The following is a 13,479-nucleotide window of genomic DNA, read 5'->3' as shown; positions in this document are numbered from 1 at the left end:
TCTTATTTTCCAGCAATTAGCCACCCGCTCTCACTCTGCTCTGTACATGTACATTCAACACACAGTGAAAATAAAGGCTTTTAGGATTCAAAATAAGTCACTCCAGCCACAAGACTCCACAACTCTTCATACACATGTACTAGGACAATTTACCAAATGCTGTTTCAACTAGTATTTAAGGAATACTTGAAAACTTAAAAAAACCTTATTAAATATACAGGTTCTATTTCAGTTTTAAGCTTTAAGAATGAAATGTTTGAATATTCAGCAAATCAGTAAACAGATTTACTATACTGTAAATGGATTGACTGGAAACACAAAGCACAGTCAGAAAGAGAAGATAACTTTTTTAAATCATAGCTTTGGGTCATCTAACCCCAAGCTAAGTAATACAAGACAAGTCTTAATAATTTCAAACATTTTCATACAGGATTGATGAATTATGTCTACAAAATATTGAATCATAATTTAGTACTTTGTGATTAGTTTGAGAATTAGCTTGCCAGGATTCAAACTGCTTTTGAGAACACATCTACCATTGTCATGGTTTAACACTGGCCCATCATCAAGAACATTTTACAGTAGCAAATACAAAAGGTAAAACACATTGTTAACCAAGAATATAATAACATCTGATACCTTTGGGAACTTAATATTTTCTCCTCAGCCAGAAAAAGTTCATGTATTATCTACTACATGTTATCTCAAATTTTACACATCTCCTTCTGTAAGATAAGCAGTCTGGAACCCTTGGATTCTCTCTACTTGTGCAAATCTCCCAAATCATTATCACTGGTGACTCCAAAGATGCTTTTCTTTTTGATGCATAGTTTTCTCACTCAAGCAGTAAATGTGCAGGATGTACATTAAACATACCATCCTCATCATGCTCATCATGCTGTCCTTCTGCTTCAGCATTTTCTTCACCGTGTTCTTCCTGTTCATCATGATGGTCTTCTTCACCTGCCACCCCCTCAACCACCTCAACCTGGAAAGAGATGGTAATATTAGGCCAGACTATCTTCAGTATCAGAGAACCTATAAGTTTCCCAAAAGAGAGTGCAAAGTTTGATTTTAAAAAAACCCATCTTACAAAGATGACCTCAAAATTGAACTGATGTGAACAAAAAATGAACTTACAGCCACAGTAGTTGTACGTGGCTGTACAGTTTATAGTATTGTGGGGGGAAAAAAATTACATACACAAATAAAACAGCTTTGGATGTTAGATTTTAATGCCATAAAGGATAAAACAGACTACAAAATCAACAATTAGCTTCTAAACACTGAAGAGGTATTATCTGCTTTTATCTGATGAAAAACCTTCTAGCTCTCTAATAGAACCTACATAATAGCTGCCATGTGCTGAAAGACTTAAAAACTTCTTTAACAGGGAGAAATAAAATAGAAAACAACAATTACAAAGTTCTATTAAAAATGCTTACAGCACTGTAAGATTTCATGAAGTACTACTTAATATCTTTTTCAAATCAGATGCATAGATTTCAGATTCAGATGTCAAAGCAAGGGCTAATGTATTAGGTCTGCTATATTGAGAAGAAAAAAGTACAAAAATAAAACTGACCTCTTCTACATCAGCTGAAACAATATCATCCTGTTCTTCATCCCTGCCACGAACTGGTTGTGACTGGCTGATTCGTCTTTGCTGAGGATTCCTTATTATGTAGGATGACTGAGATTGACTAGAACTTAAAAGAAAAATATATAAAAATAAATCCTAAAAAAAAGTCGATTTGGACCTCTGGTTATCACTTAATGCAAAGCTAACAAAAACTCCAAAATAAAACCACCTTTAAGAAGTCTTTGAAAAGAACAGATAGTAAGCTTTACCTGCTAGACTGGTCAGATGATGGTCTGGGTGGCAGAGGTTCCACAGAAAACAGTTCTTCACTTCCCTGCATGGCATCTATACTAGTGCTAGCAAGGGTAAAGGGTGCTGTAGGACGTGCAATTCCCATCCTGACTGGTATAATTAGAGATTCTGCTACATTGCACAACTCTTCAACAGCATAAGGCAATAATGCCTGAAATACACGTTTACACTTTCCAATTGGCTGTGGAATAAAATTGCTGGGGGATAAAATACAGAAAGATAAATGTCAAATACATATTTTTTTCCCAAAAACTTCATGGCAATATTAATTGTCCTAATTTTTTTCTCAAAAAATAATTTTTAAGAGATACATGCATTTGTGTGTATAGAAACAATATGCACCTAATTCAAGTCACTGAAAAACATCATTCAATAATTCAAGACTAAGGCTTGATATCTAAATCTACTACTGACAACCAACCATACGCTGTAATTTTAATATGTTTAAAAAAACCTATTTCCAAAAACCCATACACTACAAACAAAAAGTTTGGTATGAACATGTAAGTTTAACAAGCATTGTATTAAGAAATTACATGACATACCAGCAGCTATTGCACATCTTTCCAAGTCTGTCTACAGAATACAAAATAATTCAGATGTTTCTGCCTATTGTTGATTTTTATCAACTCATTATATAGGGAAAAAAGTAAATAAAGAAAAAAAACACCACAACTAACATACATCTTTGCCACTTACTTTTTCTTTTTGGAGGAAGCCATCTCCACACTAAGAATGACAAAGACTCTTGCCACAGAACGCAGGAATCTCATTGTAACAGCAATGGCTTCTTCTCTGCGGCCTGGTGTATACTTGTTCTGTAATTCCTTCACCAGAGTACCCAGCAAAGTGTCTAACAGCTGAAGAAAGAGGTCATTACAACTCATTAGTTGCATGCAATTTTGAAGCATGAACTGTGATCTCCTTTGAGATTAAACTCAAAGGAGATCACAGTCATAACAGTATAAATTCACAAAATCATGATTAACTTGAAGTTACCTTCAAATTAGTTTCCAAGCACATGACCTGAGATACCTTACAATATCCTATAACTCAGAAAGCCTATGTAAAACATGGCTAAGAGTGCTTACCAAAATGTCTGCTGTACATTTGACAATAAGGCAGTGTGTAAAACAGTCCAAGCGAATAGTTCCACTTTGCTGATTAAGGTAAACTTGCTCTTCAGGCAGAAGATGACCTATCCTACTGCTTGCACTAAGACTTGGAAAAAACAAGAAGAAAAGAAATAAATTTATGTAAGCCAGCAGGTGTCAAATATTAGATCAAACTTTACATCAACAACTACGTGTAGATACACACGGGTCTTTATTTTCCTGGGAGCCAAACATGATCATGGACTTCAGTGCATTCCAGTCTTGTAAAACACGTTCCAGTGCTAGCTGGGCAAAACGAGGAGGCTCTAAATCATGATCAGGCATATCAGAATCTAGAAAGATAAAACAAACAAAAAAACCAAGAAAGCATAAGGAAGAGGTACTGAAATATGGGATCTGCCATTTATTTCACTGAAACAGCTCTTACCTTCAGGATTTGCAGTTTTACGATTGCGATCTTCCCTGATTCTAGGCGGTCTGTACTGGCAGTGTTCTACAGTTTGCCTGGCAACTGTCTGTACTAAAAACAACAGCAGATGTTCTCCCCTGTAATGAAAAAAATTGTTAGTGGAAATACAATATACCACATATATTTAGAAAATAATTTTTTTAATTCTGCCCTAGTCAATGCTAACATGAACTTGCCTGCTATTTGGCATGGTAACAAGATTTGTGGTGGTAAGCAGGCGGTAAAGGAGATCAAGGCGAGCAGACTTTTGCCCAGCAATTAGTGTTTTACACTTGCACTTTTCCCAGCAATCACAGTAGGCTGTTGGAGATGTTCGTTTGAGCCTACAAGAAATAGAAAGGGTGAACTGCAACACTGTTCAGTAACATACCAAATCTTTTCTACACAAGCTGATGGTGTTAGTGTACATGCTTAGATTTCTTTCTGCAGTTTTTTGTTTCTGATAGTAGCAAAATGCCAAAACCTAGCTTAAAAAAGAGAAATACAGATTTTATATGGCAGCACTTGATGTTTATCATCCATGTTTCCTACACTTATCTTAAGAGGGCAGTTTAACTACAGAGCTTTTCATACTGTCTTAGTAAAATTCATCCAATGTCATTTATTCTTCCCTAAAACAGCCTCCATCCAAGAAAGTTAAGCTGAAAATACTCATGACATGCAGTAAAATGTCAGTAACTGTTATGGTGCTGAGAATATCCTTATAATGGTATTTGTTAGCTCATTATAGCTGGGATATTAATGCTATAACTTTTACACCCTGTAACAGCACAGAACACACGCAGGTTCGAAGCTCTGGGCCAGGTTGATCTCAGATTTCTTGATTGTTTGCTCACTTTTCCTTCTGTTACAGTTGATTTTTAGAAGATTAATATCCTACATTTCTTTCCAAAAATTCCTAAGAATGATCTGTCACCAGGATACATAAAACACTGAGGGGAGCCCAAAATGAAAACACAGCATTATTTAGATAGAATGTTCTCACAATATTATGCACTGTGAGAATTACTCTTTTACTCTAAATACTACAAAGTGGAAAGTACAAAACCACTTCAGGTTACTCTTTCAATTCTGACCTATTAAATAAATCTTATAGAGTAGACACAAAACTATTTCATTTATCTTCTGTTGTCTAAGTTTGGAACACTTCAAACAATGAAAAAATTTATTAAGCATCAGTAAACAAAGGAAACCACAAAATAATGATTAAATTTTAAGAAATGGAACACAATACTTACTTGCAGTCATGTCCTTTGTGACAGACCCTCGCACATTCTGTGCAACAACAAAGTGATTCCAACAGGCCACATGTTCGGCATTCAAATATATCCTAAAAAATGGGGGGAGGAATATTATGTATCATTTTTTTCCTTACAGTGCTTGCAATATCACACTAGTTCAGGTTACAATGAAACTGCACTTGTTTAAATTGATGCCTAAACTCAGAAGTAGGTCAGTTCAAGAAAGTGAAACTTAGTTGCTACGTTAGAATATTCAGTGATTTCCAAGAGCCTTGTCCATCAAAATTGCTGCCAAAGTTAGCCAGAGGGGAAAAGCCACACCCAGTAACAACCATGTTGTGAGGAACACAATCAGCTTTCAGACTACATAGCAGTTTGGGGAGGCAGTACTTACACCAGACTTAAAAGTCACAGTAACTTAAACAATGTAATTAATAATTTAAAAATCAGATTAGTAGACTAACACAATACATGGCTGAAACACATTCCTATTTGCTTAAAAAGAAAAAAAAAAAACCACAACAACTTACTTGGTTAATATGTTCTGCACCAGTCCAGGTAAAACTGCATGTATCATTACAACACAAAACATACAAAGGAGAGTCATCTGGATTTGTACCAGAAGGACAAACCATTCCCATAAACACATCATCTTCTTTTTCACTGGAAGTTGCTTCAGCTAAAATAATAGAATAACAGTGTTAAAAACAACCCCCCCAAAAAAACCCCAAAAATACCTAGCAAAAGAATCTATTCTTGGCAGATGCTTGCCATTACAAAATCTCATATAGCATTAGAAGTTTGAATAAAACCTGTTAGAGCTTTTTGAGAAAACTTTCTGCTTGTCACATTATTTCTTATAGAAGCCACTGCAAATTCCTGACTGAAAAACACAACCATTATGTCTTCCCCAGTTTTAAATTCACTAATACTTTAATTAAATTAACCACCATTTTGAAGGATTGTGGACGATATTCTTAAAAGAAGTATTTTTGTCCCACATAAAGTCCTACAGAACTGTGGTGCGACAAGCTCTAATGTGTTAAAGTTTTTCCCTAAATTCAATTTCATGTATTTCTCCCAAAAAATTAAATACCAATATTACAAGAGAGTCCCAAAATATTTGTTTGTATATAAGCCTTTTCAGGAATAGGATCTAGCTTGGCATATCACTGTATCATATCAGGTTTTTTCAATTTCACCAAAGAAGTTCCATGTAATACAACTGTGCTACCAAAAAACAGTACCTTAATCCACTGGTTTATACAACAGTGAAATGCCAAAAAGACTACAAAGAACACAAAAGCAATAATATTCATAGAAATCTACTGCAATACACAAACTGCAAAAGAGTAAGATACTCCATAATAGCAGAATTTCCAAAACATGCAGCAATCTACAGTGCTAGTTACGACTCTGCACACACACCAAAGTTTAGAAGGAAGCCACACACTAGCAGTCACTAAAACTATTGTACCTTTAGCAATTTTCTGTGCAGTTTCTAGAATTGTAATTGCAGCAGGATATGCCCGGCCACTAACTGCTGACATAAATGGTGTCATGCCTCTCGCATCCCTAGGCAAAAAAACCCCAACAGACAAGTTAGAACACCGAATTTTTTCATTGTAACAGGAGAAGCAGGATGCAAATACATGAAAACTTAGCACTGCTGAGCTTGTGCAAATAGAAAAAACACAGAGTGAATAAGCAGTCTTGTTTATTTTACTCCTCTGAAACAGACATACTTTTAAAGGATGGCAGGACACAACACAGCTGTATTCTAACATTCTCAATTTTAACTAACAGGCCTTTATGTAACCTTTTTAAAAAGGCTTCTATGTAGTTGATTTAAGGTAGTGTAACATTCCAAAACAACTCTCATGAAAATCCTTACTTAGCTGACAGCAATTCTCGAAGATAAGGCTGTAGAACAACACTATCACACAGCAATTTCAGTATGAAATGAGCATTTGCCTTCCGATCCTTCGATTCCACTACAGATGGTTCTGTAGAAGGACCTGCAGCAAGAAAAAAAAATTGCAGAGAAACTGTTTTTCCTCAAAAAATGACTACCTGCTAAAAGCAAGTCGTTCACTGTGGTGAGTAACTGGTAACTTGACTATTCAGTGGTTTCAGCAATACTTCAATGAAGCACTGTAAATTTCAGTTCCAAATTATATTTGAAATAGAGAGGGTAATCCCAATTTCATGCTGATTTCCGTAGTTTTACATAGTTGTCACTCTCCATGTATATTTTTACATAAAACACAGTATGGTGCTTCATTTACTTTCTGCACACTTGAGTGATTCTGCTTCAATCCAATCTTCATCTGATAAGAGGCATTTTCATATGCAGAAAGTCTGTGCAAGCAAAGACAGCTTTAGAGCTAATTTCCATTCTAAAGCATAATCAAATAAGCAGGATGTCCTCACCTGGTATTGTGGAGGTGCTGGGTCCTTGGCCGGTGCCAGTCGCTGCTGTGGTAAGAGATCCCACAGCGGGGGCCAGGATAAAATCAATGTCACCATCTTTCAGTAAACAGAACAGCAGGATGTATATCAATACATAAAAACATCCCTAACAATATGCTCTTGCTGCAATGTCTAACACACTGCAGGTTTTCTGTATTTAACTGGCAATCTTTCCCACAAACGGCCACATTCCTAGGTCTGTAATGTAACTCAGCATTACAAAGCAGACTTCCCAGCAGTTTGACACCAGCATTAAAAAGACATATACTGGATTAAAGAACAGCTGTTAAGTCTTCAGTAAACTCTTCAAGTTATCTCAATGAACACTTGCTACCTTAATGGCATTGGACAGATTACAGGGTGAGACTAAAATAAGTTACTATTCACCCTAAAAGTCATGGGTTCTTCATCAAATCTCTCCTTCTACAGTCTAATGTGATATATGAGCAGACTTACCTGGATCCATTGCAGGAGGATCTGGAACCCAGCTCGGAGGAGCTATTGGTGGAGAAACTGGGTCTTGGTGATCACTTGATGAAGCACCAGCTTCATGTCTGCCCAATCCAGCAGCTCTCAACGATCTTCTCATCATTTCCCTCAATCTCAAACTAAATACAAAACCAAGGCAGAAATACTATCATTTTCATTTATAATTAGAACACATTTAAGAAAAATTTCACATTGAAAAAAGAAAGCAAATTCCTCTTATCACCATTTTATTTCAGCATAAGTAAGAATGAGCCAGGAGGTATTTCTGCTTACATTTTGTTGCACCAGAATGTTTTAGTCCTGGAAGAGGAGTCACTCAGCAATGCTTCAAGTCAGATCTGAGCCCAGAACACATCCCTAGGCACCACAGCACTGCCTCTTGCAGACAGCAGCTGATGGGCATTCTTACTGCTATCTGACATTCTTTTTAGCCCAAGCTCATTGCCAGGAGTGTTAAGCTTTTGCAAGGATTTGCCTTTGTTGCTACTGCTTTTTAAAATCTAACTACAAAAAGAGGTTAATGAAATGACAAAAAATGGGTCTTGATGGAATTTCTTTTTAATGACTGCTTAGAATAAAATGAATCAACTTAAATTCTTCCCCAGTGGTGTTCTGTTGGTCTCACTATTATTCCTCTGCTTAAGTGACCATCTCCCACAGAAATTCTCTTAAAACAAGCCTGGCCACCATCACAGTAATTCTGTCATACTTAATACTTCTTGGTAAAGAACACCAGCACTTATCCTCAAATTCCTTTTCCCCACAAGAAGGAATATTTCCACTTCACAACTGATAGACAAAGCATGAACCCAGAAAAGAGGATTGGTTTAGAAATATCCCACCATTAGTTCTTACACAAAAAAAGGTTCAAAAAAACACTAGACCTCTAGTTTGGTGCTTAAAGAACTGAAATCCAATTTTAAGCTAGCAACAGAGGCCAATTCTTAAGCTACGCTGAAGAAAAGAATTAATAACAGATTGGTAATTAATACAGAAATTAGCATTCAGAAAACAAGAAAAAAGCATTACTCAGTTTACCTCCTGCTGCTTGATGATCCTGCCCTATTTCCTGGACCATTACTTGACACAACAGAGATTGCATTTGCAATAGCTTCCACAGCTGAGAGCCTTTCAGCAAAGGTGTTCCTCTCAGAGCGCTCTGCTTCTGAAAAATTAAGAAAATTCAGTGCTAAAATTTTACTTCGGAAAATTATAACAAAGGAGTATAAAATATGGAATATCGCGATTATTTTTTTTCTCCCATTTAGAGAGACACACTTGGCTCATATACAAATTTTTAGTTTGGATGAGCTTAACAATGATCCTGAACAAGCTTTCAGTATCATCAACATACAAGGTCCTATCATATAACTGATTCTAGACACTTGCTGAGTCAAGGATTCAAAAAAGCCTTGATAAAAATTATAAAAAACAAAGAAAACAAAATACAAACAAAAACAACAACTATAAAAAGTACACAAAAACAAATAAAGAAACAGAACCACCAAAACACCAGACTGGGAGAACAAGAAAACAAACCACACTTCACAGTGAGCATCCGTGAACAATGCAAATGTGTGGGCTTGTAATATACACACTCCAGGTATGTACCTGCTTAGGAGAGCTATGTTTGGAGTATAAGAAGGCAGTACAATCAGTTTACATGAGAAAGAACTAGCATTTCTCCTAACATCTACAACCCTAAGCATCATAACACCTACCAGTTCTATTCCTAATGAGGACTGAATTTTGTCAAGTGGGATACAGAATATTAAAGCGAGATACAGAATATTATTTTTTAAAAAAAGCAGACAGAAAAGGTGTATTTCTGAACAAAGAAAAGTATTTTCTTAAGGTGACTCTAGTTGTTCTTTCAGGACATGTCTCAAAGTTGCAAGGGCTAGAGCTCACTTTCTAGTCAAAGGCTTTTCAAACTGAGAGTCACCATTCCCTGCACACTCATTTTCATGAGTGACAGTATTAAGGCCTGGACAGTTCCCTTTTATTTTTTTTTTTAACAGGAAAGTACTATTAATACCTTTTATTCAAAGAATGAAAAGAATAAGGTAATCTGACAGTGTGTGTCAGCTGTTACAGTAAGGTTATTCTTTAAGTATTTCCACTCACCACTACCCTAAGTAAAAGAGATCCTTGGTTTTGCTTGTTCACAAGCATGTGCAGGTTTCTTAGACAAAGATCACCAACTACCCAAAGCAGACAACTATTAAACAGTTAGCAGTGAGAGAATACTATTCTTGTCCCCCTAGCTACAAGTTGATTCATAGTTGTAAATGAATTGCCATGGTATTTTTACTGTACTCCTTTCTCAGACCACTAGCTCTCATAACTCACAACTCATCACTTCTGGACCTCTCACACAAGGGGTCACAGCTCTGGAGAGTGATCCCTCAAGCAATACAACCACTCTCTGCAGCAGAGGTTTCACCTGTTCTGGAGAAAGTGATCTGTAACTGAATTTTCACTGTTCCACTTACAAAGTTAGCATCTGTTTTTGAAGAACCATCAGTTGTAGATGCTTTGGCTCTAATGGGAGATTTGCTGCTCTATTGTCTAATGAAATCTGTCCCAGTTCTCCAGGCAAAACCCCTCAGTTTTTATGTGTTCAGTGACATTAGCTGAAATTCAGTATCACAACTTTTTAATGATTTCACATGTTTTGGACATTTCTTTTATAGATGCTTTTCCCAAGATCCCTTCTACTGGCAAGACTGAGGATGTATCAATTCACAGCAGCAGAGCAGCTTCCCCCCAGCTTTTCAGCTCTGGGGCCACTTTTCCTGCAATTCATTTATCATTTATCCAACACTGCAGGAGCTACAGCTAAACTAGGCACAGGATGTGAGAAAGAAGAGAAGGAAAAAAAAAATGCTTATCCCAGCCCTCAATATTTCCTTTCTGGCACTTAAGAAGAAATCTGTATAAACAAGAGTGAAGAATCTCAAGCAGGTACTAGCTGGGAAGTGGCACTAAATTGTTAAGAAATTTTTAAGAAACATCATAGCTGTGTGTCTGGAATTGAAGCCTTTACTTCTAAATCAAACTTCTTTTACATTTTAAGAGACAACCATGTAACTCACAGACAGTAACATAAGTCACCACTGCCCTCCAGATGATAAACAGAAAATAAGCTTGTCCTAATATCCATCACTAACAGTTACAGTGGAAGCTAAATGTGACCTGAATCTAAAGACATGAATCTCCTTCAAGGACAAGTTTTATGAGGGAGAAAGAGAGAGGCAGAGGAGTGTCACAAGTCTAGCAGGTTCATGTTTTTCATTTTTCAGAAAGTTAGATTACACCCAAATGAAGTTACTGAAAAAAATGTCAAGGTTGCAAAGACAAGCACTCAAATTAGGAGAAGTTGGATTAAGTTTGCCCATGCATCCTTATTTCAACTTCCTTGTGTGTTTATAGTAACACAATCTTCAGTTACACAGTTTGGTTTTGTTTGTTTATTTTGGTTTGGGTTTTTTGTCTCGGATTGTTTTGTCACCCCAGCAACAATACCCCTGCCTCAGTCAGTGCACAGGATGGACGACACACTGGAGATGAAGGGTTGTACAGAGAGCAGGCTGTTTATGCCTTGTTTGCTGCAGCCTTAGGGAGGGGTGTAGTAAGGCAGCAACAGCTTGGGAAGGAGAGGAGGAAACACTGTGTTGTGTTTAATGACACTGGACATTGCTCTGGAAAACCAGAACCTATTTGACACATCTATCAGCACACAGAACTTTGTGAAACAAGTTTTTACAGATGATTGTGATACATTTTACTCATTTCTGGACACCTAAAATGTGCTTGACTCACAGAAATAATTAACATTCACAGCACAACTAAAACTATGATTAATCCAGTCATAGAATTCAGTGTTTTGAAGTAACACCTACTCAAAATCAGGCCCTAGGCTTCTCAAACAGAATGCTCAAAATTAGTTAATAGCTTTGAATACAGAAAAACTTCAAGCTATAATAAAACTCCAAGCAAGAGATGAAAAAGCTGCACATTACCCCCATTTTATAAATAGGGATATAAGGAACAATTAAGGTCTATAAATGACTAAAATTCAATGACAGCACCATACAAGAATCCCACAAGGAAGTTCATTCATTATTCAGTGCAGGGTTTGTATGGTGTGCAAGAGTAAGGAATGGGGCCACACACTGAATGATGAGGATAAAAAGAAATATTGAATAGCTACCCATTCGGTGAGCACCGTCCATCTTGTGCACTGAATGAGGTAGTCCTGTGGAAAAAATAGTATGATGGTGTAATTAAAGACCATTCCACAATGCACACCCGTGTACAGCACATGGGTAAACTTAATTCTGCCATTCCCTAATTTTTGAGTGCTTGACTTAGCAACCTTGTTCTGTTAACATGCTTTTTACATAACAGTATTTAACGGGCATTTTAAAATTGTGTCAGTAACTGGCATTAACAGGTTGTTCTTCCACATTTCTTAATACATATCAATGACAAGTAGTATTTCTAACTGAAGCTATTAACTTATTCTACAGCACTTCAAAATTATTAAATACCATTTCTCATAAATTTTACCAGTGATATAAAGGGGATACTAGTGATACAAAGGTAGAAAAATACGTTTTTCATCTCAAAATTAACATGTGAATGTCAAAAGTTTTTACAGCCAATTTAAACAGCTTAGTGCTCTTAACTACTGAATTCTTTAAAAATTCTCATAAAACTTTATGAGAGTAATAAAAATGTTGTCTTAGCACCTTTGAAAGGCCAGGGCACATTTTAGGTGCTAAATTTTAATATAACCATATATGAAGAATGCAGCCTTTATTTCATATTTTCTTGAAAATGCATGAAAATATTATTTTCAAATTATTTTCATTATATTGTTGAGCTCACCCTCTTCCTCTTTTGTTTCCTTGTTGCTGGTTGGAAAGCATACAGACACACAAGCATGCAGGATATTACGGTTTCCATCACATCTGTGGCCAAGGAACGTCTGCAGCATCTGTGGATTCTGATCCAAGACAACTGCTTGCTCAAGATTCATCAGGTATTGTCTGCAAGCCTCGTAGTCACATCGAAGAATGTGCTGCATCAATGTTTGTTTCTATATTCAAAAGAATAAAATATTTCAGAAATGTGAAGCACAAAAGGTAGATATAAGCTCCGTAAATACTTCTAATTTTCTTCTAATTTTGAAATTAATATGAAGGTCTTCATCTTCAGCACTGGCTGGAAGTTAGTGCAGGAGCTGTTCAGAATATTCATCATCTCAATTATAGCACTGTTAAAAACAGAGTTGTGTGCATTCAGGCACAGACAAGCAAAAGGAACGGAGCAGCAGATGCCATCAGGCTCACAAAAGCATTCCTTTGGCTTCACACTTGGATTCTTAAGATAGATTACTTCCATTTCATAGCTCCATGTAACGTGGGAAAAGTGATACAACTGAAAAAGCTTAAGGATGTACACAAATGAGTTCTAACCTAGTTCTTTTTAAACATATGATTTATGTGCTGAGAAGTGAATGATTAAAAGCTGTTGAAGGTCTGGGAAGTTCACCCCATATATAACCAGTTTTTCCATAATGATGGAATACTACTGCACTGTGAAATCCATCTCAGTCTAACAGGTACACAGTACCTCCGGGGGGCAGCAGAACACACAGCAGAGCTAACAAACTACTGACAAGATTTTACAAGTATGACATATAAATTCACAGCAGAACTACTCATACAACATCACTGATGAGGATAGAACTCCACAGGTGTTTCAAGTGAAAAAACCTTCACTTTCCTC

At 36.5% G+C, this 13,479-nt stretch overlaps 1 protein-coding gene across 1 annotated transcript in view; it reads right to left on the bottom strand.

The window, feature by feature from the left end:
- The window catches only part of UBR5 (ubiquitin protein ligase E3 component n-recognin 5), an 84,850-nt gene that overhangs the window by 18,324 nt on the left and 53,047 nt on the right, over positions 1-13,479 (bottom strand). The window contains exons 21-36 of the mRNA XM_066564868.1: positions 12,577-12,787; positions 8,719-8,845; positions 7,648-7,799; positions 7,153-7,248; positions 6,614-6,737; positions 6,197-6,294; positions 5,250-5,398; positions 4,717-4,808; positions 3,655-3,801; positions 3,437-3,555; positions 3,215-3,341; positions 2,986-3,115; positions 2,594-2,754; positions 1,852-2,091; positions 1,586-1,709; positions 877-988 (exon numbers count right to left, since the gene is read on the bottom strand). Of these exons, the coding sequence (XP_066420965.1) occupies positions 877-988; positions 1,586-1,709; positions 1,852-2,091; positions 2,594-2,754; positions 2,986-3,115; positions 3,215-3,341; positions 3,437-3,555; positions 3,655-3,801; positions 4,717-4,808; positions 5,250-5,398; positions 6,197-6,294; positions 6,614-6,737; positions 7,153-7,248; positions 7,648-7,799; positions 8,719-8,845; positions 12,577-12,787 (2,209 nt within the window). The remainder of the gene's footprint in view (positions 1-876; positions 989-1,585; positions 1,710-1,851; positions 2,092-2,593; positions 2,755-2,985; positions 3,116-3,214; positions 3,342-3,436; positions 3,556-3,654; positions 3,802-4,716; positions 4,809-5,249; positions 5,399-6,196; positions 6,295-6,613; positions 6,738-7,152; positions 7,249-7,647; positions 7,800-8,718; positions 8,846-12,576; positions 12,788-13,479) is intronic.

This window comes from Molothrus aeneus, chromosome 1, assembly GCF_037042795.1.
Source record: "Molothrus aeneus isolate 106 chromosome 1, BPBGC_Maene_1.0, whole genome shotgun sequence".
NCBI lineage: Eukaryota > Metazoa > Chordata > Aves > Passeriformes > Icteridae > Molothrus > Molothrus aeneus.
Note: the sequence above shows the minus strand (reverse complement) of the source record. Positions and strands in the feature narration are given on the sequence as shown.